This window comes from Terrapene carolina, unplaced genomic scaffold (genome assembly GCF_002925995.2).
Source record: "Terrapene carolina triunguis isolate 2854851 unplaced genomic scaffold, T_m_triunguis-2.0 Scaffold21, whole genome shotgun sequence".
NCBI lineage: Eukaryota > Metazoa > Chordata > Testudines > Emydidae > Terrapene > Terrapene triunguis.
In genome coordinates, this window is record NW_020664372.1 from 42,581,004 (window position 1) to 42,603,328 (window position 22,325).

At 41.1% G+C, this 22,325-nt stretch overlaps 1 protein-coding gene across 1 annotated transcript in view; it reads left to right on the forward strand.

Annotated features, from left to right (window-relative positions):
* The first annotated feature begins 565 nt into the window (after positions 1-565).
* Positions 566-22,325, forward strand: part of KIAA1211L (KIAA1211 like) — a 37,572-nt gene continuing 15,812 nt past the window's right edge. Inside the window, exons 1-7 of the mRNA XM_024213228.1 lie at positions 566-638; positions 1,739-1,907; positions 5,034-5,169; positions 5,851-6,015; positions 6,669-6,737; positions 10,135-10,365; positions 12,555-14,172. Of these exons, the coding sequence (XP_024068996.1) occupies positions 572-638; positions 1,739-1,907; positions 5,034-5,169; positions 5,851-6,015; positions 6,669-6,737; positions 10,135-10,365; positions 12,555-14,172 (2,455 nt within the window). The 5' untranslated portion in view covers positions 566-571. The remainder of the gene's footprint in view (positions 639-1,738; positions 1,908-5,033; positions 5,170-5,850; positions 6,016-6,668; positions 6,738-10,134; positions 10,366-12,554; positions 14,173-22,325) is intronic.

Sequence of the window (22,325 nt, forward strand, 5' to 3'; positions counted from 1 at the left end):
TAGTCCTGGTGAGTAAATTAATTTTAAAAAAGCTGTCACCCTTTTGTGGATTTGTCAAAAAAGAGAAACTATACAACACTGGGCCACAATCCCTTCGTTTAAATTTAATTGAAATAAAATAAAACTACATTCAGTATACTTTTCTAATAGTATTTTTCCATGTAAACAGATGCTCTAGTTACAGAGAGGTTATGAGATCCCTACTGGGTGAGGAAGGCAGAGACACAATTGCAAATAGGAAGGGAGATAGTACATGAAGTAAATTCTCTCTGAAGAGATGGTTCACACACTATGGAAAATTTGGGACCTCATTTTCTGTCAACTGAGGCCAGTGACAGAACTCTCATAGAATGAAATGGGAGCAGGATTGGAGGTTGTCTTATGAAGTTGCAACATCCTATGGAATTCATTCCAATATTACCTAAAGCACTTTGCCCTATGACTTATTTTTATCATTCTGGATGTATACATTTAGGTGTGTCAGTTTAAAATGGTCATTTGATTATTGTAAACTAACTTTTCTTTGAAATTAATAAACACCTTTTCCCCCCCTTATATTAGTGACTATCACATGAGTTCCACAAGGATAATGGATACTAAATTGCGAGAGGCTGAAGGATGTGGTGAGGACAATTCAGGTAGAGTGCCTACTTTCCATGTGTATATGAAAAGTATTCATTTACTCTTAAGAATTCTTGAGTTTCAGTACCATTTGGGCTTCTCACAGTAGTGATTCTATTTATTTAGGGAATGCGCTCACGGTCTCTCTCTGAGTTATAATTTTGGGACATTTTCAGATGCTTAAATTAAAACACTTTCTTAGAGTGAAATTTAGATGTGGTGTAAGTGGCATAATTCTTTTCACTTCAGTGGACCTGCAGCATGTCTGATTTTTGGCCCTTTATCTCTGGTGACTTTGTTATAATCTCTGCTGTTCAAAATGTGTGCCCATTCTGTATTAGTTTGCATGATGTCCCTGAAAGACACTGCTGCGAGTGTTTGGGTTTTTGTTGTTGTTGTTGGATTGCTTTGGGTAAAATGCTAATTTTTATCATGAGAAAATTGCAATTATCCCTATTTAAGCTCCTGCCCCTCTGAGCAGCACAGCATCACATTTTTCCTTGATTCCTATTTTAATATTCTGAGAACCAATGAATTACATAATTACCATTTAAAATATTTTGGATTTGTTATAAAACTGATATTATTAAAAGCATTAGCCTCCTGACACTGCATTTTCCACCTAAATGTGACATTTTTGCATTTAAATTAGTTTTGCCATTTGGAAACAAGACTGTCCAGATCTTAACTGTTTAGTTTGCTAAATTACAACATTGAGTTTCCAAACTGTAATTTCATCTCTGCATCCCAGTCAGTTAACACTGTGGTTTTTCTTCATGGTCTAATTCTATTAAATCTTATCTGAAAAGGCAGGTAGAAACAGTATTAGAAAAGATCCTATTTCCTGTATTATAGGTTATTTCTAACATGCCATAGGCATCACAAAGCATTCCGCCAGATAATATTAATAATTAATAATACCTTGCAATCAATTTAGACTTGAGACCTGTTAATACAAAAAACCAAAAAAACAACAAAAACCCATAGTGGGCCAGGTTGCTTCTTCCAAGAAAAATTTCTTATGAAGAAATCTAATGGAATTTCATAGAGAATTATGACTTTTTTCTTAGCATTTTAAAACTATCATACAGACTCTCCTTAATATTTATTTATTTAGGAAAGAAAAAGTCAAAGTTCAAATCTTTCAAAAAGTTCTTTGGGAAAAGGAAAAGGAAAGAGACCTTACCATCTTCAGGGAGCATCACTCTGAAACCATGCCAGTCAGCTAGTGATGTCACAGTCCCAGAGTCCATGCACATTGACTATGATTCTGAAGATGAACTTGAGTAAGTCTTACTTTTATTCACAAACAAGGAATTGCTTTTCCAAAAGACAGAATGATGTTTATGGATTAAATATCCAAGTGCTTACCTCCAACTGTTACTCAAAAAGCCACATTCTCAGGCACCTCACTTTCTTTAGGAAAATACTGATTGTAATGGGGAAATTGCAAGTAAATGTGATCTAGGTGCAACAGTTACTAATATCTCATCTGAGGAGAAATAAACTTCATTATAAAGTTTTCAAAAGTGCCTAGGTCCCATTTTCAAAACTGACTGTCAGGAATGTAGGTACCTCAATCTCATTGAAAGTCAATGGAATTTCAGCTCCTATGGAACAGATTTTCAAAGGTATTTGTGTTCTTCAAGATAGAGAGAGGCACCTAGTGGAATTTTCAAAAGTGTCTAAACAGGTTAGGCATCTAAATGCCATTGAAACTAATGAGAGCTAGGTGCCTAATATGCCTAGGTACTTCTGAAAATCTCACTAGAGCTTCTTTCTGCATCTTTAGGAATGTAAATGTTGTTGAAAATCTGACCCAAAGTCCGTTTTGAAAATGGGACATAGACTCCTAAATCACTTAGGCGCTTTTGAAAAGTTTCCCCTAATTTTTAATCTGCAACATGTAAGCCATATGATGCATATGGTATAAAATTAAAACATTTGATTTAATATACAGACAGAGGGAAAGGCCCATTATTCATTGCAATGCACTGCCTTGAGTAGGGTTGGCTGCTCAGAAAGAAAGTTTTTGTTTTAATGGACAGTATTTCCTCATGAACAAAATTCTGGTTATTCCAGAGATTACATACCAGAGGAAAAAAGATGCTATTTTTGCAAGTGTGGATAGGTGCTGGAGATCAAACCTTCCAAAATGTACTGTCCATTAAGGTGACATTAGACAGTATTGCCACTAGGCAGCGCCACACAACCAAATAATCTTTTAATAAAATAATTCACATTTTGTAGTATTGGCAGTAGTAACATTACTCCTGCTTCGTCTTTAATGTGAAGGCCTGGGTGTTACCCCAGAGTATCTAAACCGGCAGCAATAGGTACAGCAGAGTTGTTGCATTCTTGCTCAACACAAATCCTTAAGAACAGTAATGGTCAGACCTTCCCTACATGCTCTGTAACTCAGCCTTATCATGTTGCAGTATGTGTATAGCCCTCTGACCTTGTTCACATGCTCTGTTTTTGTTAAACTGTTTTTTTTTATATAAAAACAAAGGCAATAAAATACTCTGAAAGAAAGGAAAATGAATTCTCTCTCAAACAATTTTTTGGGACATTTGTAAACCTCCAGCGCCCATCTAGAAGGTTTACATTTCCAGAAAGAAGATGGAGCAATTAGAAAACAAGGATACATGTGCTCATACAACGTGCTTCTCTAGTTGTTGTTTTAGTCTTGTAAAATATAGATGCATAAAGGAGCTGTAATGCCCCTGACTGGCACTTACTTAGCAAATTGCTATAGATTTCTCTCTGACCTTGGCTGCATTACAGAGATCACATTTTCACTTAGATAAACTGTTCTTGTAGTGTCTTTAATGTATTGGGCACATGCAGCAGGCTTTCCTTCCTTCTGCAGCTCGAATACAGATAATCTCTTTCCACCTATTGTTTTATCAAATATATTTATAGCTACCACTGCAAGGAAAATTTCACTCTTTGTTCATGTTTGTGTTCCCTTATGTCCCTCTGGCTGTATCTCAGTTTCAGGGCTACATAATTTTTTTATTTACTGGTAGTAGTGTTGTTTTTTTATAATCTCTTCAAGATTCCAATGCCATAGAGAAACTAATAGCTGTGAGAGTCCCAAAATGTCACATTAAGATTTGCTATATTCTTTTGTTTGCTTTATTTAAAAAGAAAGAGGTGGAAAGAAGCAAATCTGTGCGCACACATTTCAGATCTCTAGGCACTGTGGTAGTACAAATAAATAATAACCCCATCAGTTAAACAGAGGCAGGTACACAATTTCCAGTATTTTGGATGTTATTGGCAGGGTTGCCAGTCAGCCAGTGCTACTACCCTGCCATGCAATGAAACTTACCAGGACAGAGCCTTACCTGTGAGACCCATGGAACTGCCCTACAGTTCCCTGGAAGAAACAAGGCATTTGATTCACCCGGTGCAACATTTGTAGAAGCAGTTACTTGCTACTCCCCTCAAAAATCAGAAGTAAAATGCGAATATTAAGGGTCCCTACGTTAAGAGAGAAGAATTCTCACATCTCCTCTACAAGCCCACAAGCAGTGTCCATGAAAACTGTAGTTCACAAGTTCCACTGAGACTAGCAGCATTGCATTCATAGGTTCCAGTATTGCAATTGGTTCTGCACAGGTGAGTCTATCCTAGCAGATCCTAGGGGATCCATGGGAGTCTAGAAACTTGTCCTATATAGCCAATGTGGCAGCCCTTCCCTCCCCAACTCTACTGGAGTTGTGTCACCAGGATTCCCCTCTTTTCTCTCCTGCCCCCCATGCCATGGCTTTCCCCAGAAGGAAACAGATCAGTGAAGATGTTAGTACAGGCGGGTGGAGGGGCAATCTGTACATGGAGAACCTTATCGGGACTCAGGAGTGTAAAAGGGAATAAGTAGTGCACACAGATGTGTGTAAAAATTATTACCTTATAGTTTTAATAGAGAAGAAACTAGGAGGGTTCTGTAGAGGCTATTCTAAAAACACTTAAAATTTAATAGAGGACAATATCCTTTCCATAGTGTTTTTTTTTCTTTTGTTCGGAATCCTATATAATTCTATAGGAGGGATATAATTCTTTATGAAATGTAGGATTCTTAAAGAAAAACCCACTATAGAAATTATAATCTATTAAATTCTGTAGGGTTTCACGTGCAGGATTTTAGTAGTCTGTTTTATCAGCATTACAGATGTCACTGCTTTTAAGTTGTTTTCTTTTTAAGCTACTACACAGGTTTATCTGAATGTTGTGACCGTTGTTTTCAATCAGCAATTTAGAATTTCAGGCATAATGAATGATATGCAACATTTATCTGATATCTCCATTTACAAGATCCTCTTTAGTTAATCTAAGAATTAAGTATCCGGTAAAAGGATTAAAAAAACAAACGTATACATGTTCACTAGCTTATTATATTATCCTAGGACCCACACAGGTATTATGGGAAGCAGAGCGTTATCACATGACAGCATTTTCATTCCTGAGCCTGTGCAAGAGCCTGCTAGGCCCGTACGAGTGTTTTCTCAGGAAAATGTTTCCGATCGGATTAGAGCTTTGCAGGTAACACAAGACGTTCTTTTAAAATATTAGAAATTGAGTTTCTTTCAAACTTTACTTTTTAGAATTGTCTATAACTGAACATTTGGTTTCTGCTAAATAACAATAATTACATTAGGGCGGTGGTTCTCAAACTGTGGGTCGGGGTCACGAGGACTGGCTTAGACTTGCTGGGACCCGGGGCTGAAGTCCGAGCCCCACTGCCCAGGGCTTCAGCCCTGGGCAGCAGGGCTCAGGTTACAGGCCCCCCACTAGGGGCTGAAGCCCTTGAGCTTCAGCTTTGGCCCCCCGGCCCGGAGCGGTGGGGCTCGGACTTTGTCCTCCACCCCCCCGGGACAGTGGAGCTTGGGCGGTCTCACGCTTCGGTCCCCCCTCCTGGGGTCATGAAGTAATTTTTGTTGTCAGAAGGGGGTCATGGTGCAATGAACTTTGAGAAACCCTGCATTAGTGCATAATTTGTTAATCCAACAACATTACAATATCTTGATTCAATCTAAATTAGAGTGATAAGGTATATGAGCTGTTTGGTACCCAGGGAGAACCTGAAATGGAGGTGCTCTATGCTCTGGCTCATTAAGTTGTATCTTGTTGTGTAGAGTTAAAATCAAAATAAATCATTGGAGTGGACAGAGTCAAATAATGTGGGAAAAAACATTCAAAATGTACTTCCATGTCATATTGCAGTTGAAACTCCAACATAGCATGAAACTGGGGCCTCCTCCTCCATTTGGAATTCATGCAAAGCGGATAGATGATGCTGGGACTAGCTCTGAAGATGATGGGTTACCCAAGAGTCCTCCAGAAATATCTTTGCTACATGAAATTCTAAGTTCCAGCACAGCAACAAGGGTGAGTAGATTGTGATATTGACAATGTCAACACTTACTGGACCAGACTTTCCTATTTGAGCATCCTTTTTTTGTGTGAAAGGGCAGGATAAATGACTTAGTTTGCTGTCCTTCATCAAGTTTTATCTCTCTTCATCAGAACTGGTTGGACTTCTTCAAACATGTATGCATAAAACCATATTGGTGATAGATTGTCAGCTGCAGTAACTCCTGGAGGAATGTTTGTGTCCCTCTCCTCTTTTGATTGTGGTTATGTACCAGTTATGTGTATTGGGTTATTGTAGCCAGCCACTGTAGCAATCCAGAGAAAGAGAGCTGAAAAATCAGTAGTCTCTTCGGAATCAGTCAATAAAAGCAGAGCTCTCTCACTCTTAACACTGTGTCCTCCAGCCTGGGAAGAAGAAACTTTCAAGAATTTGTAATTATTTTTAAAACGTAATTTTGCTATGCAGTATTTAATGAAGCCTTCATTCTTTTCCTGCGTCTCTTATGTTTTATGTTTGCAAGGTCCTCTCTAATTCTTAGAACTTGGTAGCAGTACTGGACTGTAGCTTAGATCGTCAGTGTCTGTGTGTGCTATGTGTAGATGTTTTCTGTTAGTAACCATCTCATTTGTCATCTTTTACTGAATCTCTTCCTCATTCCATCCCACAGTTCTCTGACTCTCACAAGCACCCTAGCTCTTTGAGTTTAGCTGGAACAGGCAGTGAAGAAGAAGAACAGGTAACTTCCACCAAATATATTAAGAAGCAAGCCACATATATATGAATCTTTTAAGGAAATTTAAGGCATAAATATGTTACTTTGTTGTCTGTTTGCTGCAAGAACAACCTTTTGTATATGTTATACCTGTTTGCTTTTTTTAATGCTTGTCCTGCTAACATAAAAAGTTACAATTCTTTATCAACAGAATTCTCTAATGCCAAATAATTCTTGATGATAATGATAAAAAGTCAAAAAGAGAACAAACAAGTGCATTTGAACACCTAAAACACAGGAATTCTGCAGAGGATTTAACAAAATTCCCGACTGCCCTAATCTATGGTGTTAGTTCATGGTCAGGATTTATTAGTGACTCCTGGGCATGAATTTTAGACAGTGGCTTTCCCCTTTTTATGCTTAAAGATCTTGTATGTTGTGAAGGCTATTTGTTTTAAAAGAATTCCCCATGCTGTAATACTGAGGGATAATAATAGTAATGGTGGTGGTGGTGATGATAATTAATAATTAAAGACCCCTTCTGGTATATCACCCATCTCAAAATCTCAAAGCACTTTACAAACATGAATGAATTTAGCTGCCAAACACATAGATAAACTTAGCCTGTGAGACTGGTATCATTATCCTCATTTTACAGATGAGGAAACTGAGGCAAAGAGAGCTAAATGAGGTGCCCAAACAGAGGAAGTCTGTTGCACAGCCATGAATAAAACCCAGATCCTCTGAGTCCCAGTCCCCTGCTTTGACTACAGAACCACCCCATTCTCTTACATTGGTGCAGTAACACTTGGCCTGGTAATAGTGATTAGCGTTGCTACTTGGGAGACCTGGGTTCAGTATTTAGTCGGTATCTCTCTACCTGACACAGCATGAGCTGGGAATTCTTCTGTAGCGACGTCTGCAGTCCTTGAGGAGAAGTGAATAGATGCCTTTCTTCAATCAGCACTAAATCATTCTGGTTGATTGAAAAGTGGTTTTGACAGGTTCTGAAGAGTCTCAATTAGTCCTCCTCAGCTGCATTATGGTGGATGCAATGCGGGGGGTAAAGTGAGGAGCATTTTTGAGATGTGGGGGAGGGAATTGCAAAGGAAAAATAAAAAACCTGGCCAGTTCTAAATTGACAGTTATGTGATAATCATGCAAAATATACTTTTAAATCCCATTGAGATGACACAGGCTGCTGGCATCTTTTCCTCTTCACTATATATTTCACATAAAACTATTTGAAATGCTCCTTGTTACTGAGCAAAGTGAAATTTTAACCCATTTTAGAAAAAAAGGAAATAGCACTTTTTTTTTTCTGAAAACAGGTGTAAATTCTTTGTAAATGTGTTTTTGCCAATTCAGGATATACCCAGAAAGCGGCACGGTGCGAATGCATTCCTGCCAGGGCAAGCTTTAGCTACAGCTTCTAAGAGATTGGGCTTCTTTAGGAGAGGGGAGGAGACACATCACCCCAGTGACAGTGCAAGACCTCCCTCCTGGGCTATGGGAGGGCACATGCTGGGCAGCACGACCTGCTACACCTTGAAAAAGATGTAGCCAGAGTCCTCCTCTCCCCATCCACAACAGCACAGCTTTGTTGGTTTGAAGGGGGAAGATGGCGTCGTGGCCTTACCTCCACTGGATACCCCCGCTCTGGGGCTGGCTCCCCTGCAATGGCCACATGCCCTGTTCTCACCAGTGCAGCCAGCTGAATGATGGTTGTCCCCTACCAGCGTGCACTGCTTGGGAAGGGCTTTCTCAACCTTCTCCCCCTCTTGTACACATGCACAAGGCCAGCCATAACCTGACGTACAATCTCTGCAGCAAATATACATCTGAAACTCAATTTGAATGCTGTATTTTAAGTGAAGCGACAGAAACTGTGTTCTTTAGTTTTCTAATCTAATGATCAGTGTTCGTATTACCTAAAGTCTGAGCTCCAAGTGATCAGGGAGAAAGGGGTGGGGAGGGTGGGCATCGGGCATTCATGTCAGTCCTTCAGGCGAGCAAATGCTTTGCCTTTATCAAGGAGCTGAAATGTCAATGTATTCACCGTAAGGTACTAATGTGTAACGTACCCATGTATCATTGTTATACATTAGTCATGTTTGAATAGCAAATTGCAGATATCGTAGAGAAAACTTCAGTCCAAATTAGTTAAAACATCCCTTAGCTGGCATGATTGAGTTATCTGCCCCCCCCCCCCTTTCTTTAAATATAGAATGATTAGAGATCCAGCTTTCACTGAAGTCTGTGGGAGTTTTTCCATTGATTTCAATAGGAGCAGGAACAGATCCTTTATATACAAAAGAATACGTGTTTGGCTGCAGTGCATAAAGCAGTTTTTTGGCACATTGGATACAAATGTTGATTTTTCTCCATAAGCAAAATAAATATTTCACGGCTCTTATTTGAGAGAAAATATCTATATCTGTCAGCAGCCCCACAGTACTTGGATAGCAGCACAAAGCAACATGAAGGGAAAAACTGCAATAAGGGAATATATTTGAGTTTCAAACTGCCACAGGACTACTATAAACAGTGATAAGAGATCATTTTAAAGTTATGACTGATACCTTGGCAATATCCTTTTTTTTTCTTTCTTATTTTGAAGAATTTAATTATTGAAAGAGAAAAATCACTTTTAAAAATTCATTTTGTAAGATAATCCTAATTTCATACCTGAGTGGGAATTGAGAATTATGCATAAACCTTGGGATTTACACATTACATTTATGGAAGGCTGAAAAGTTGAACTCCTCTGGCAGGAAAGTACCATATCCTAAAGATACCAAGGGTATTATTTCTGGATGGATTGTTGTACTGGTTGGAAGTTCCAGGCTGCGAGCAAGCCATGATATTTTATTTTGGGGTGGGGTGGGGAGGAATGAAATATTCCGTTTGTGGTTAAAAACTTCACAGATTTTCCAAATGGAAATAAACATGCAAGTAGGTTAAATATTGGGGACACCAACCTTTGACATTGTTTTCTTAAAGAGAGGTTGTAGGATTGGAAGGAGATGTGGCCTGTATGACTGGAAGGCAGAAGGGTTCTAGCCCTGTAGGTTTGTGGGTAGGAGTCAGAAAGGGAGCTGTCTCAGGAGGATTGGCCTTTGAAGTTTTTCCTAATTTCCTTTCTCAGATGTGTTGACACTTTTTTCATTTGTTTTAGGTCTGCTATTTAACGGTGACACATTCTTTTCCAATAGACTGGATATTGCAATCTTCTAGCTGTTAAAATGCAAAACTGCTATCACAGTATTTCATGCGCAAAAGCTAGTAATTGCAGTGCAACTGAAATAAAAGTAAAAAAACCCAAAACCCCAGTAAACAAGTTTTTTCTCTGTAAAATTCCTATTTTCATTGCTTGGTTTCATTGTTTGATGTTATCTTTGGGATTTTTTTTTTTTTTTAGGTCACTTCAGGTCCTTCTTCTAGGCCCCGCTCTACAGAAGGCCAACTATTCCCTAGGCATGCAAGTGCTAAAACTATATCTCCCCGAACATCTGACAGCAGCATCTCGCCTGCAGCTGATTTTGACACTCCGCCTGAATTCTCCACTTGCTTAGATAATTCTGCTGCTAAACACAAGCTTTTAATAAAACCACGGAACCAGAGATCTAGTAAAATGAGAAGACTTCCTTCGGTAATTGTAAAAATAAACAGAGAACTCAGCACTGACTTTAAACTACACATTCTTACTTGACTTGCCATTCTTATTTCTGCCTCTATAAGCATTTATTAAGTAGTGCCAGAGCTGTGAGTGGATATTTCCTTGCTTTCTAATCACTAATGTTTAAGCATTGTGTATGCATCTGGAATAGAACCCCTAAGAGCAATGTATAAGCTGCACGCTGCGAGAGGGGATTACTTGTTAATTCTCTTGATATAAGAATTTATGACTACATTTCATTTCTTCTTAAAGTTACCATGAGGTGTTATTTCAGTGTTTAACAGTGATGATAAAGTTGAGCCTCTACTAGCATTTGTTACTCATTTTTTAAAAACCAGAGCATAACTTGATTGTAACATATTTTTCTGGATGGAAATTTGATCTGTCAAATCTGACCCTTAGAAAGAATTTTGTTATTGGGCTTTAAAAAAATCCCCAAGGCAACTGGGACATTTTTAACTTTCTAAAGTCACATAAATAAGAGATCACATGGCCAAGAGTTGGAGCCAAGTTCTGGTTCCTGGGAACATCGTGCATTCTAATCCCCCTTACACAACTATCCGATCACTTTATCCGTATGTGGCTTCACCAGCAAAGGTGGAAAATTGAGCAAAAAATATGCCCTCCCAAAAAAACATTTTTTGTATCTCAGTGAAGTGTTTCTGAGTAAAAAAGACAGCCATTTTAGAATACATTTTTCTAACTTTGTCTCAAATCTTGATTTTTTTTTTTTTTTATTAAAATTGTACAGGCTCTTAATACATTATTTGCATTAGTGTGTCTGGATATTTTGAACCTCTTATTAAAAAAATTGTCTTGTTTAAAGACATAAATATAATTTCCCCCCAACTATGATGTCAAGAGGATTTGTTATTTTTTCAAAACCAGTGAGCAACTTTTGTGCTTGGGAAAGCAGTCTTGAGCTATGCATAGTGACAATGCAGGCTGTATCAGAGAAGCATGAAAAGCAGCAGTGGAAAAGGCTATCTAATCCATTCCTTTCTGCCAGTGCAGGAGTGTTGCCAAAGTATATTCACTATTGCTTTGTCCAGTCCTGTCTTAAATAACCAAAGTGATAGAGCCTCCATGATTTCCCTTGGAAAGCTTTTGCACTGTTTAATAGATCTTTCCACTAGTAATTTTTTCCTCGTACAATTTTGCCGGAGTACTTCTGTCCTGATCTACATCCTGTTTTTATATTCCTGGACCTTTATTTGGCATAGACTACATTTTATACTGAATTAGCATGGTAACTTTGTTGTTTGCAAAACTGGGAGTAGGATGAGACATGAGTCACTTTAGAATGCAAGCTTTGTATTCCTCAGATTAGTACCTACATCTAAAATATGGATTTACACAATAGACTACAGTGGTTCAGTAAGATAACAATGGCACTGTATGAAAATGCATATTCCACAGGTTAATAAAATGCTTTGAAATAATCCTGTATATTCAGCCAATTCTAAGTACATATTTACAAAAGCTTACCTCATGTGTTATCAAAAGACCTCCCAAATAAATAGATGCTTTATAAGCTTTCGTGAAATATTTTTAACTCTTGAAAGAAAACAGAAGCTACAAAAGATTGGAAGGGTGTGTCACAATTTGACTAAAGATAAGACCATCTGCCGTACATTATCGTATTTAATACTTTTATTAGTCCCTTTGCATAGACTTGCCATTCCAAGGTCAGGTCTTAAAAAGAAGGGTTTGTGTGATGTGTAATAGCATGATGGAGCTGCTCTTTGCCACTGGAGCACCACAATGTAGCCAAATTGCACTAGTGAATCCGGCCCCAAAAACTTGTCTTCAGAGTCCTACAGCTCCAGCTTTGCTGGATATTGGCTACAGATACAAAGGCATCAAAGAGGTTAATTATGTAGGGGCAGGAAATGACGTCTTAATTTGATTTCTTGATAGTTTGGTTAGAAAATTATTACACATGTATGTAATACAGCTTGCCAAGCATAATACGATGAAATCAGCATATAGTACATAAATATAAACTAATTAGCTATGTGTGTTCAAGACAGGGACTGTTTTCCTCTCTGTTTGGAAAGCAGTTGCCAGACTGTGGGCTCTGCCACAGTCTAAACAATAAATGAAAGTGTGTGAAGTTTTAAAGAAATAATACAATCTTAATAATTGTTTGCTCTTTGTAGCGGACCCACTCAGAGTCTCTGAATGACTTGAGCTGCACCCCAGAAGAAGAGGAGCACGATGAAAGAGAGATGCTGACAGACTTGACATGTGAAGTCTTCACCACCAGCCATCAGAAATTGACACACAGCACAGCTGTGACAAGTGACGTGGCCTCCTGGCAGAGACCTGAAATGCCTAAAGACTTTCCCCATGGCTCGAGACACAGAGACGAAAGGCCTCCAACACGGCAGTTCACTTCTGAGTCTTCCATTGTACAGGAAGCCTCGTTACATGAGAATAATCCTGACGGCTGCCAAACTACACTGGAATTAACACATTCTGAGTCAGATTATCCTTCTTCTTTAGAGCCTAAAGAAAACGTAATCACCCTGTATCCCCCTCCAGATAGAGAAGCACAAAGGGAAAAAGAGCCCCCTGGAACACTAAGTGTGTCCACCGGGAACGTATGTGATGTGTCAGTTAATACTTTAAATCAAGAAAATAAACAGTTTCTTAATGGGTCTTCAGTGAATAACCTGCTGTCTGAAGAGTATACTTCAACCAATACTGGCAGTTTTTCTTGTTTGGGAGGGCCAGAAAAAAATGTACAGAAGGATGGTCAGATACCCATGGAAACTTCCTGTAATAAGGAAACAAAGGAGTCTGCAGCATTGCCAGCTTCCAGCAAGCAGTTACCTGAAGGGTCTTCTCAGCTCACAGACTCACCCTGTGTTTCCTCTGATATCCCACAGCCTGCTTTGTCATCACAGCTGGGGTCATCTGCTTCCTGGTCTCTGGAGCAAACTACGCCCACTCAAGAACTAGCTGCATCTAACAAGGAAAACAATCAGTCCCTGGGACACAGGGAGGCAATTTTGGGGGAAAAAACGGAGAAAGCTGCCAATGAACTCAGCACCTTGCGAAAATTTTCAGTGTCATCGGCACGGGAGAGACCAGGGGCTGGCAGCCTCCACCTGAAAGAAAACTCAGAATGTGAAAGTCCATTAAATACCAAATTACCCCTGTCAAAAACCAAGCTCTCTTCAAGAAATCAGAAGTTGAAAGAGGATGTGCAGGTGGGTTTGGATCTACAGGAGGAAAAAAATAGCATTAAAAAGCAGGTGTCGCTGGCAGATTCTGACTCTGAGGTCACGGGCAAAGCAGCAGACACAATGGTGGCTGGCTATGTTTCTCAGGCCATTGATGCAATTCCAGTGGTATCCCAGTGCCAACCAGGCAGTGAAGATAAAAGTCCTTTTCAAGTAAAGCTTAGATCCACTTCACTGTCCTTGAACTACAGAGACAGCTCTTCACCAGAGTCGAAGGGGTTTAAAAGATACAGTGCAGAAATTAATTTAGAAAAAGAGGGATTGGCATCACTTCTAAAAGGTGAAAAGGCACAGATCAAAAAAACAGCTGATGTAAATATCAATGGCTCTGTGAATGACAACATAAAATCTAAAACAAAGTCCTCTGAACAGCTTAGCACAAAACCTCCATTGCCTAGAAAGCCTGTTTTGCAAAATGTAACTAATGCAAACAGTAACGTGGAAAAGCAGGAAAAAGTCACAAAATCTCCTGAATCCAGAAGTAAAGACGGAGACTTGGAGAAAAAATCATGTCCTTCAAAAGTGCCTGGTAAGACTTCTGATACTTTATATAGTTGTCTAAGCTCATTTGAATTCAGAGAGGGGTTTTTTATGGTCTTGAAAGGTATACTTCTCTTTGAAACAATGAAGATGACTTCTAGCAGTAACACATTCCTTTCATTTGTTCCTTTGTACAGTTTAGTAATCTGTTTGTCAAAGCAGAAGCATTGTATACATGCAGATGCAGTTTAATAGAAATGAAATGTTGCAACAAAAAATGAGAAATGAAACCTCTACTACTACTCAGAGGGAAACAGGGAATGATATCAGCAAAGTAATGTTTCAAAATCATTTGAGCTGATCATATCTTTTTGACTTAATGGAAGCCATGCGAGATATTCTGCAAGTTCAGTCTGGAGCAGCGTCCTAGCTGTGCTAATGAAAAGTTACATAGTGAAGTGGTATTTTCTTTTCTAGTTCCAAACACTCGCTTTCCTGGTGGTCACTGATAATGACTTAGGCCCAGGTCCTCAACTGTATTTTAGGTGCCTAACTCCAGTGAAATACCTTTGAGGATCTGACCATTAGGCCCTGATCCTGAAACTGGGTCGTCATAAGCCCAGGAGTCCACCCACACAGAGGCAACTGCAGGAATGGAGCCTTAATAAGAAATAGTGAAGCTTTTTGTAATGGCCAGGGTACTGGAAGTGTAGGGTTGCCAACCCTCCAGGATTGGCCTGGAGTCTCCAGGAATTAAAGATTCATCTTTAATTAAAGATTATGTCATGATTAAATCTCCAGGAATATGTCCAACCAAAATTGGCAACCCCATGGAAGAGCCATGCTCTGATCTACAAACCTATTTAAAAGAAAGTCCAAAGGGGTTAGGACACTGTGCAATATGGGAGAATTTTTCAAAATCATTTCTTATACCAGAGCAAGATGAAAATATGACCATGAATACCCTACTGGCCACAGTCTGGTTTCTCATTGAGATTTCTCTGGTAAGGTAACAGGAAGTCTAATGGAATTGTTGCACGTTTTGAATCTGTGTATGTTTGATATTGACTCTAAAAAAGTAACTAGAGATTTTCATGACCAGATTTGTTGAAGTACAGAGTAGGTCCAAGTCTATATCTGAATGTGAACTTCCCCAGTTCAGTGCTATTTGGACTTTGTGGTGGTGTTTGGCCGAGTATAGAAAGACCTGAGACCCAAATCACCTACTGGCCAAAGTTTAGGTGTATGTGACCAGATCAGATGTAGTACTGTGGTCCAAATCGACTAAAGAGCTGATTTCTCCTAGGTTTAGAACAGGTGGGCAAACTTTTTGGCCTGAGGGCCGCATCGAGTTTCAGATATTGTATGGAGGGCCAGTTACGGGAGGCTGTGCCTCCCCAAACAGCCAGGCATGGCCTGGCCCCCGCCCCCCCTGCTTCTCGCCCCCTGACAGCCCCCCCACCCCGGGACTCCTGCCCCATCCAACCCGCCCTGTTCCCTGATGGCCCCCCCGGGACACCTGTACCATCCACACACCCCTGCTCCCTGTCTCCTGACTGCCCCCGGAACCCCCACCCCTGACTGCCCCCCGCCGCCCCATCCAACCCCTCCTCTCATTCCTGACTGCCACCCCCCCAAGACCCCTGCCCCATCCAACCACCCCTTCTCCCTGACTGCCCCCAGAACCCCTGCCCCTGACTGCCCCCTGCTGCCCCATCCAACCCCCCCCTCCTTCCTGACTGCCCACCGGGACCCCTGCACCCATTCAACCCCCCCCCATTCCCCGCCCCCTGACCACCCCGACCCCATCCACATCCCTGCCCCCTAACCACCACCCTGAACTCCCCTGCCCTCTATCCAACCCCACCTGCCCCCTGCCCCGTTACTGCGCTGCCTGGAGCACCGGTGGCTGGCAGCGCCACAGCCACGCCTCCCGGCTGGAGCCAGGCACACCACTGCACAGTACAGAGCACGGGGTCAGGCCCCGGCTCTGCAGATGCGCTGCCCAGACACCCAGAGCATTGCGCCGGCGGCAGGGTGAGACTGTGGGGGAGGGCCCGGGGGCTAGCCTCCCGGGCCAGGAGCTCGGGGGCCAGGCAGGAGGGTCCCGCGGGCCGGATGTGTCCGCGGGCCGTAGTTTGCCCACCTCTGGTTTAGAATGAATAAGGTTTCTGTATTAAAACAAACAAAACCCCCACAACCAACAGACATTTTTAACATTCTTTTGTAAGCATATTTTAGAATACATAAAAAATTGTTGCCTGACGTGACATACAGCCACATTCAATCTGGTTATATTTAACACGCCTCTTTTTATCGGAAACCCAGGGTTTGCTAGTGACAATTTTGTAACATTTCATTGCCATTGCAGTAAAATGATAAATAATCTTACTGGAAAACTTGCAGAAAACTTTACTGGCTGCTCTTTAGTTATAGGGACATTGACACTTTGAAAATCACACCTCTTTTTGAAAATGTTATGCTTACTATAGGTGTTTGCAACTAAAAGGACTGTAAATGAAAGAAGTTAAAGGGAAAAATTGTTTGAATTGGTTCAGATCGTCCGCTGTTGTAAATCAGTGTGGTTCTGTTGACTTCCAGGGAGCTGGGCTGATTTATACCAGCTGAGAATCTGGCCCAGTGTGTTTACTTTGTGTATTTGACAGCCCTTTGTGTACAGCCCCGTTTCATGGCTTTGTTGAATGGCCTTTGTACTTCCTATGTCATGTGCTGTTCTACTGACCACATTCTCAGGCAGCACTGGGGATGTGGGGGGGAGCTCACATGCTCGCTCTTCCCCAGTAAAGAGCTGCTGCTGTTTCTCCATTTGGAGCCAGGACGGTGTCTCCTTTTCCCAGGACCCCGGCACTGAGCCAGGAAGCGAGAGCAGCTGGGAGGATTGCCATAGTGGTCCCCATCTTCCCTCTCCAGGCTCCTGCACCAAGCTGGGGAGAGATGAAAGCTAAGGGGTGGGGGAGGGTATACCTACCAGATTCCTCACTCCCCAGACCCTGGTAGTGTGCCAGGAAGCAATGGGAACCTGGTGGGGAAGCTGGAGGTGGGGAGGTTCCCTGGAGTTGTTCTGCAGTTCCTGAAGTTGGGAGACCTTACCTCATTGCTGCTTAGGAGGCTGGCAAGCAAGATTGAGTGTGTGGTTAGGGGTGGGGGTGGGGACAGACACATTTTTTAGCAATGCTGCTCTCAGATCTGTCCTCTCTCCCTTGCTGAGAAGGCCTTTATGGACATTAGCATGGAAACAGAAAAACCCTTATCGAATATTTTTACTGGCTTTTTTTAAAAAAAGTCATATAGTGGAAAAGCGTCTCTCCGAGCACCAGTTAAAAAATCCGCCAGTACAAAAAAATTCAAGTTAACCACGTTCATTTAACAGGAAAAGAGCTGTTGTTGGACCTGCTGGATAGTGATTCCAAAAGTAACATTCTGCAGGTGCAAACAAGCCTTTCAGGGTATGGATGACTCAGACCTCTGGAAGACTCGTCCTTCTTTTTAACAGGGATATTGAAGGAGGTTTACTAATTGTCTAGCATGCTCCGCACATTATTTATTTATGGTCTCCCATAAATTCTTTTGAAAGGCTTTATCATTGCTTGCTCACTGCAAACAAGACTGGAATAGTTGGCCTAGGGTTACAAACGTATTTAGTATAAGATATGAAATACTGATACAAGAACCCTGGACCATTTCATAACTGTATGAAACCTACTAAGCATATAAAAGAAGCCATCATGCTATTTTCTCTGTATTCACTGAATAGCTGTGGGGGAAGGGAATATTGATTCTGTCATTTTAGCATGAGCTAACTAGGGACATGGTTAGTTTAAATATGGAACAGACTGCTCCATATTGACCTGAGGTCCATAGTATCTCATTGTGGACCTTTCTGCTTAGAAATCTGATCATGGCACTGTTTGTCCTGGTACTGCTTATCATGTGACACTGGGTTGGCAACATGTGCTTGTGGATATGTCTTCTTCAGTACCATATGCAGGCTGTGCCCATTCTCATTAAATACCCAGAGCTGGCTGGCTTTGGAAAGGACATTATGCAGCACCCACTGAAGGGGTGTAGCAGCAGGTGTGCTCCCCCAATGCCCTGAGAAACTTCTGGGGCAGTGCACTACTGCACCAACCACAATGCTGTTCACAGCTTAAAAGGCATGGCTGAGCTCTGGCCCCTGTGGTAACCATTGAGAACAAATTAATTGGTGGAGCAGTGTGCTGACCAGTTCTGCTAACTGATGACATAGTCTTCAGTTATTTTATACTGTAAAAAAGCTACTCTCCTTTGCATTCATCTGAGAATGTCATGACAGTCAAATTGCAGGAGAGTACTCCTACTCTCACTAACGTAGGAGTACATCCAAATTCATCATTCTCCTTAGCCACTGGCAGAGACAATTCAAAGAGCTGCTATCAAACCCCTCCAGAACATAGCTCTTCAAAGGAATGTGTGGCTAGATGGACACAATCTATTCCCAGGTCTGCAGGGCCATCAGCTTTGCTGTTTCCCACTTGACATTGCATTGCATCCAAACCTCTGCTAGTGCTGGCAACTAGCCACTTCCATCCTTTAAGTTCATTAGACCTTTCAAAAAGCTGTGGCTGCTGATGAGACACTGCTGGGCTGGAAAAGAGTGCTGGTCTAATTATGCTGAATCATTATGATGAGACGCAGTTCACATTTCATGTACAGCAGTTTGGAGAGAGTAAGATTGCTATGTTCAGTGTTTACAACAGCAACTTAGTCCCTTCCATTCAATTTAATCTCTAGATTTTTCCAGTTACCTAGAGAACTGGTATTAAAGTGTTTGTTAAGGTTGGTGGCATGCTGACTCCACACCCAAACATAGCCAGCAGTCCAGGCGACTAGAAAGGCCTGTGGAGATAGTTGGGGATGGCTTGGTGGCTGCGTGCCTTTCAATTGGACAGGAAACGTTTTAAAATAGTGTGATTGCTGTTGTCTTGGCTGGCCCTGGGGACCTCCAGGGCTAAAAGCGTGAGTCTTTGCAGCTTGAGCTAAAGAGCCAAGCTCCGTAGGTTGGGGCTGTAACAGATTCACATCCTCTGTGGATCAGGTACAGAGTGGGACAAGTGACACACATTAACCAGTGGGTTACAAATAGCAAAACCTGTAATTAGCCCTTGTGTGAATGCACATGTGAGGATGGCACAAGCAGACTTCCGCTGCCCATTGTGCTCCCCGTCTCAGAAGTAGAAACAATGGAAGTCCCTGTGTTTAGGCACTGCACTCTCGGTGCACCCAAAGAGGCACTATGCACTCCAAAAGAGGGGGGCAGAGGAAGAGACAGGGCTATCCTCTTCTCATGCATACTGGCCAACAGAGCAGGGCAGGTGTACAGGGTTGAGAGCAGGCTGTATCATCCACAGACAGAATTCCTCTCTCCTTCCCAGAGCTGCCGTTCAGCTCTGCACTCCCAGCGCCTGAATGCCTCTGTCAGGCCCTAACATAACATACGTGTTGACTTAAAAATTACCAATACATTTTGAAAATACATAGTTGAAAATTCATCACCCGTCTTCACTTACCTTCCAAGACCTGAATTCAAGGTTCTGATTTCCTCTGCCAGAGTCAAATCAGAGTTGAGAATCCAAGTTCTCTACTGTGATGACATCAGTTATTGCAAAGGGAACACAGAATCCTGAGTTGATTTTGGCAGCCAGGGCAAAGAGATTTTGAAATATTTGGGTTTCAAATCTATTGGCTTGTCATTATTAAGTCAGGATGTGTTTTCCATTAGATTCTCATTTAGGATCTCCAACCATTTTTAACATCTTAACACCTTTTCTATCACCCGCCAAGCACACTTAAAAGAAGTACTGTAGTTTATTTTTTCTCTATCTCACATGAATTGAATCAAATGTAAATAAACTTTTTGTTTATATGTTCATTTTAAGGGAGGCTAGATCCAAAAATTACTTGCGTTTGTTGTGACATTTCTTTTCTTTGCAGTAGGAAATAATCTCTCAGGTGCTTTGTTGGCTGGTTCTTGCTCACATGCTCAAAGTCTAACTCAGGGATCGGCAACCTTTGGCACACGGCTCACCAGGGTAAGCCCCCTGGCAGGCCGGGCCAGTTTGTTTAGCTGCCGCGTCCACAGGTTCGGCCGATCGCTGCTCCCACTGGCCGCGGTTCGCCGCTCCAGGCCAATGGGGGCTGCAGGAAGCGGCGCGGGCCGAGGGATGTGCTGGCCGCAGCTTTCTCGCAGCCCCTATTGGCCTGGAGCCCCTCCCCCCCAGCAGTGTCTTCTATGTGCGAGCTGGGCTCTGCCAGGTCCAGCGGCCCCTAGTGGCGGCCAGCAGCACTGCAGCCCATTTCTGTGGGAGAAAGGAAATTCTGCACGCACAACATTAATTTCTGCAAAATTCTGGATTGCTCAGTGGTGCAGAATTCCCCCAGGAGAAAAGGCTTGCAAATGTGTTACCTCAAATATGTGATTTGTTTTAAATGTGCTATTTCCTTCTTTGGCACTGGAGTGTTCAGTGTCTCGGTTGCCATCCTCAAACCCTGAACTAGCTTCATTTCAGTGATTTATTTTTTTTTAATTTTATCTATAGGAGACCCAATACTGCAGGAACATCGCTCAAAGAACTCCCATTAATCGAGTTCCACACACACAAGCCTTGTTAGTGGCCTATGACTTCACACAAGCTTGCAAAAACACTTAAGCATGTATATCGCTTTACATGTGTGAGTATTAACCCACCAGGTCTTTAAAATCTAAACTTGCATGAGGGAAGTTATGCACATGCCTCAATATTTGCAAGGTCTGGGCCATCATTTGTAAAGTGATGAGGGATCCTTCAGAATGGCTGGCATGATATAAACATACAATGTATTCCCTTTTGTCTTTTAGGGTAAATCACTGTGCACAAACCTTAAAAACAACCCATCGCTGTAGGAGAACATTGTGTGTGTGCCTTTTGGATCCACTGAAAAGTTATAAAAATAAAAGTAATTGACTTTTGTATTGAGAAATTGTAGTAGGAGTGACATTCTGGAAAGGAATTCAAGGAAGGAGAGCAAAATAATATATTGTCCAGAAAATCCAAGCTTTGAAATTACAAGAAAAGTACTTCTCTGTGTCTTTCTGCATAAAAAAGACAATTTTTTTTATATCTAACCAGGATTGCATTAAAGCAATATATGTAGGAAGCTTACTTTTCTTCAAAAGAAGTTGTCTTTCTAGTTGTCTCAGACAATTTTTTGGTAGGGCTGTTTTCCAAGAAAGCAGTAGACTTTTTGATGTAAAGGTAGCAGTTTTCTCTGTAATAAACTCTCTTGGCGATCTAGTATGGATCCAACCAAAACTTACAGCTCATGTTGCACAGCAGCTTAGAGAAAAAAAGATGTCAGAGCTGCTTAGCAAAACCTTTCAGAGATGCTTAGTCTGATATGAAAGCATAGGGTGTGTACACTGAGAGAAACATATGGTATGTTAAAAAACAAAGGAAAATATGTAGGCTGAAATATCCTAAATGTCATATACATTATAAAGCCTTTCTTAAAATAACTTGCTTATTTATGAATGAACAAAGAGAAAGTAACGTGGAACGAAATATGCATCCACAAACAGTATGTTATAAAACAATGACACAGTACGGTATATGTGGTTTTCCCTCCCCCCCCCCCCCGCCCAAAAAAAACCATTTGCATTAGTTCTGAAAATATTTGCTTTTAAAAATATGCTTGGAATACATGACTTTGCTTGCATATTAAGGTCATGACTTTCAAAAAGGTCTCAAATTTAGTTTGACTTTGCACTTGCATGTTGTTGTGGTGATGAATAACTATAGACATATTTTACAGCCCTTAGATAAGTAAGCACCTCATTTTCAGATACTTAGACATCTTAGTGCTATAAAATACATCTGTAATTTTTTTTGTGCCTGCAAATATTTGTGGACACAAAAATGTGGGAGTAATATCTGAGGCTACCTCTGAAAAATTAAGCCTTATAGCTTCAGTTACTTTAAGTTTTAGTGTTAGAGAAAATAATTTTCAAATATATGGCAAGTGATATAGGACTGCACATAGATAACAGTGGCCAATGATTATTTAATCATTTTCCTTTTCCACCTCTTACGTATGTGCAAAATCACCAAAGCTCAGCTAGTAAATATGTCAACAACAAAAGTTCCTTTTGTATCTAAAGATTAGTTC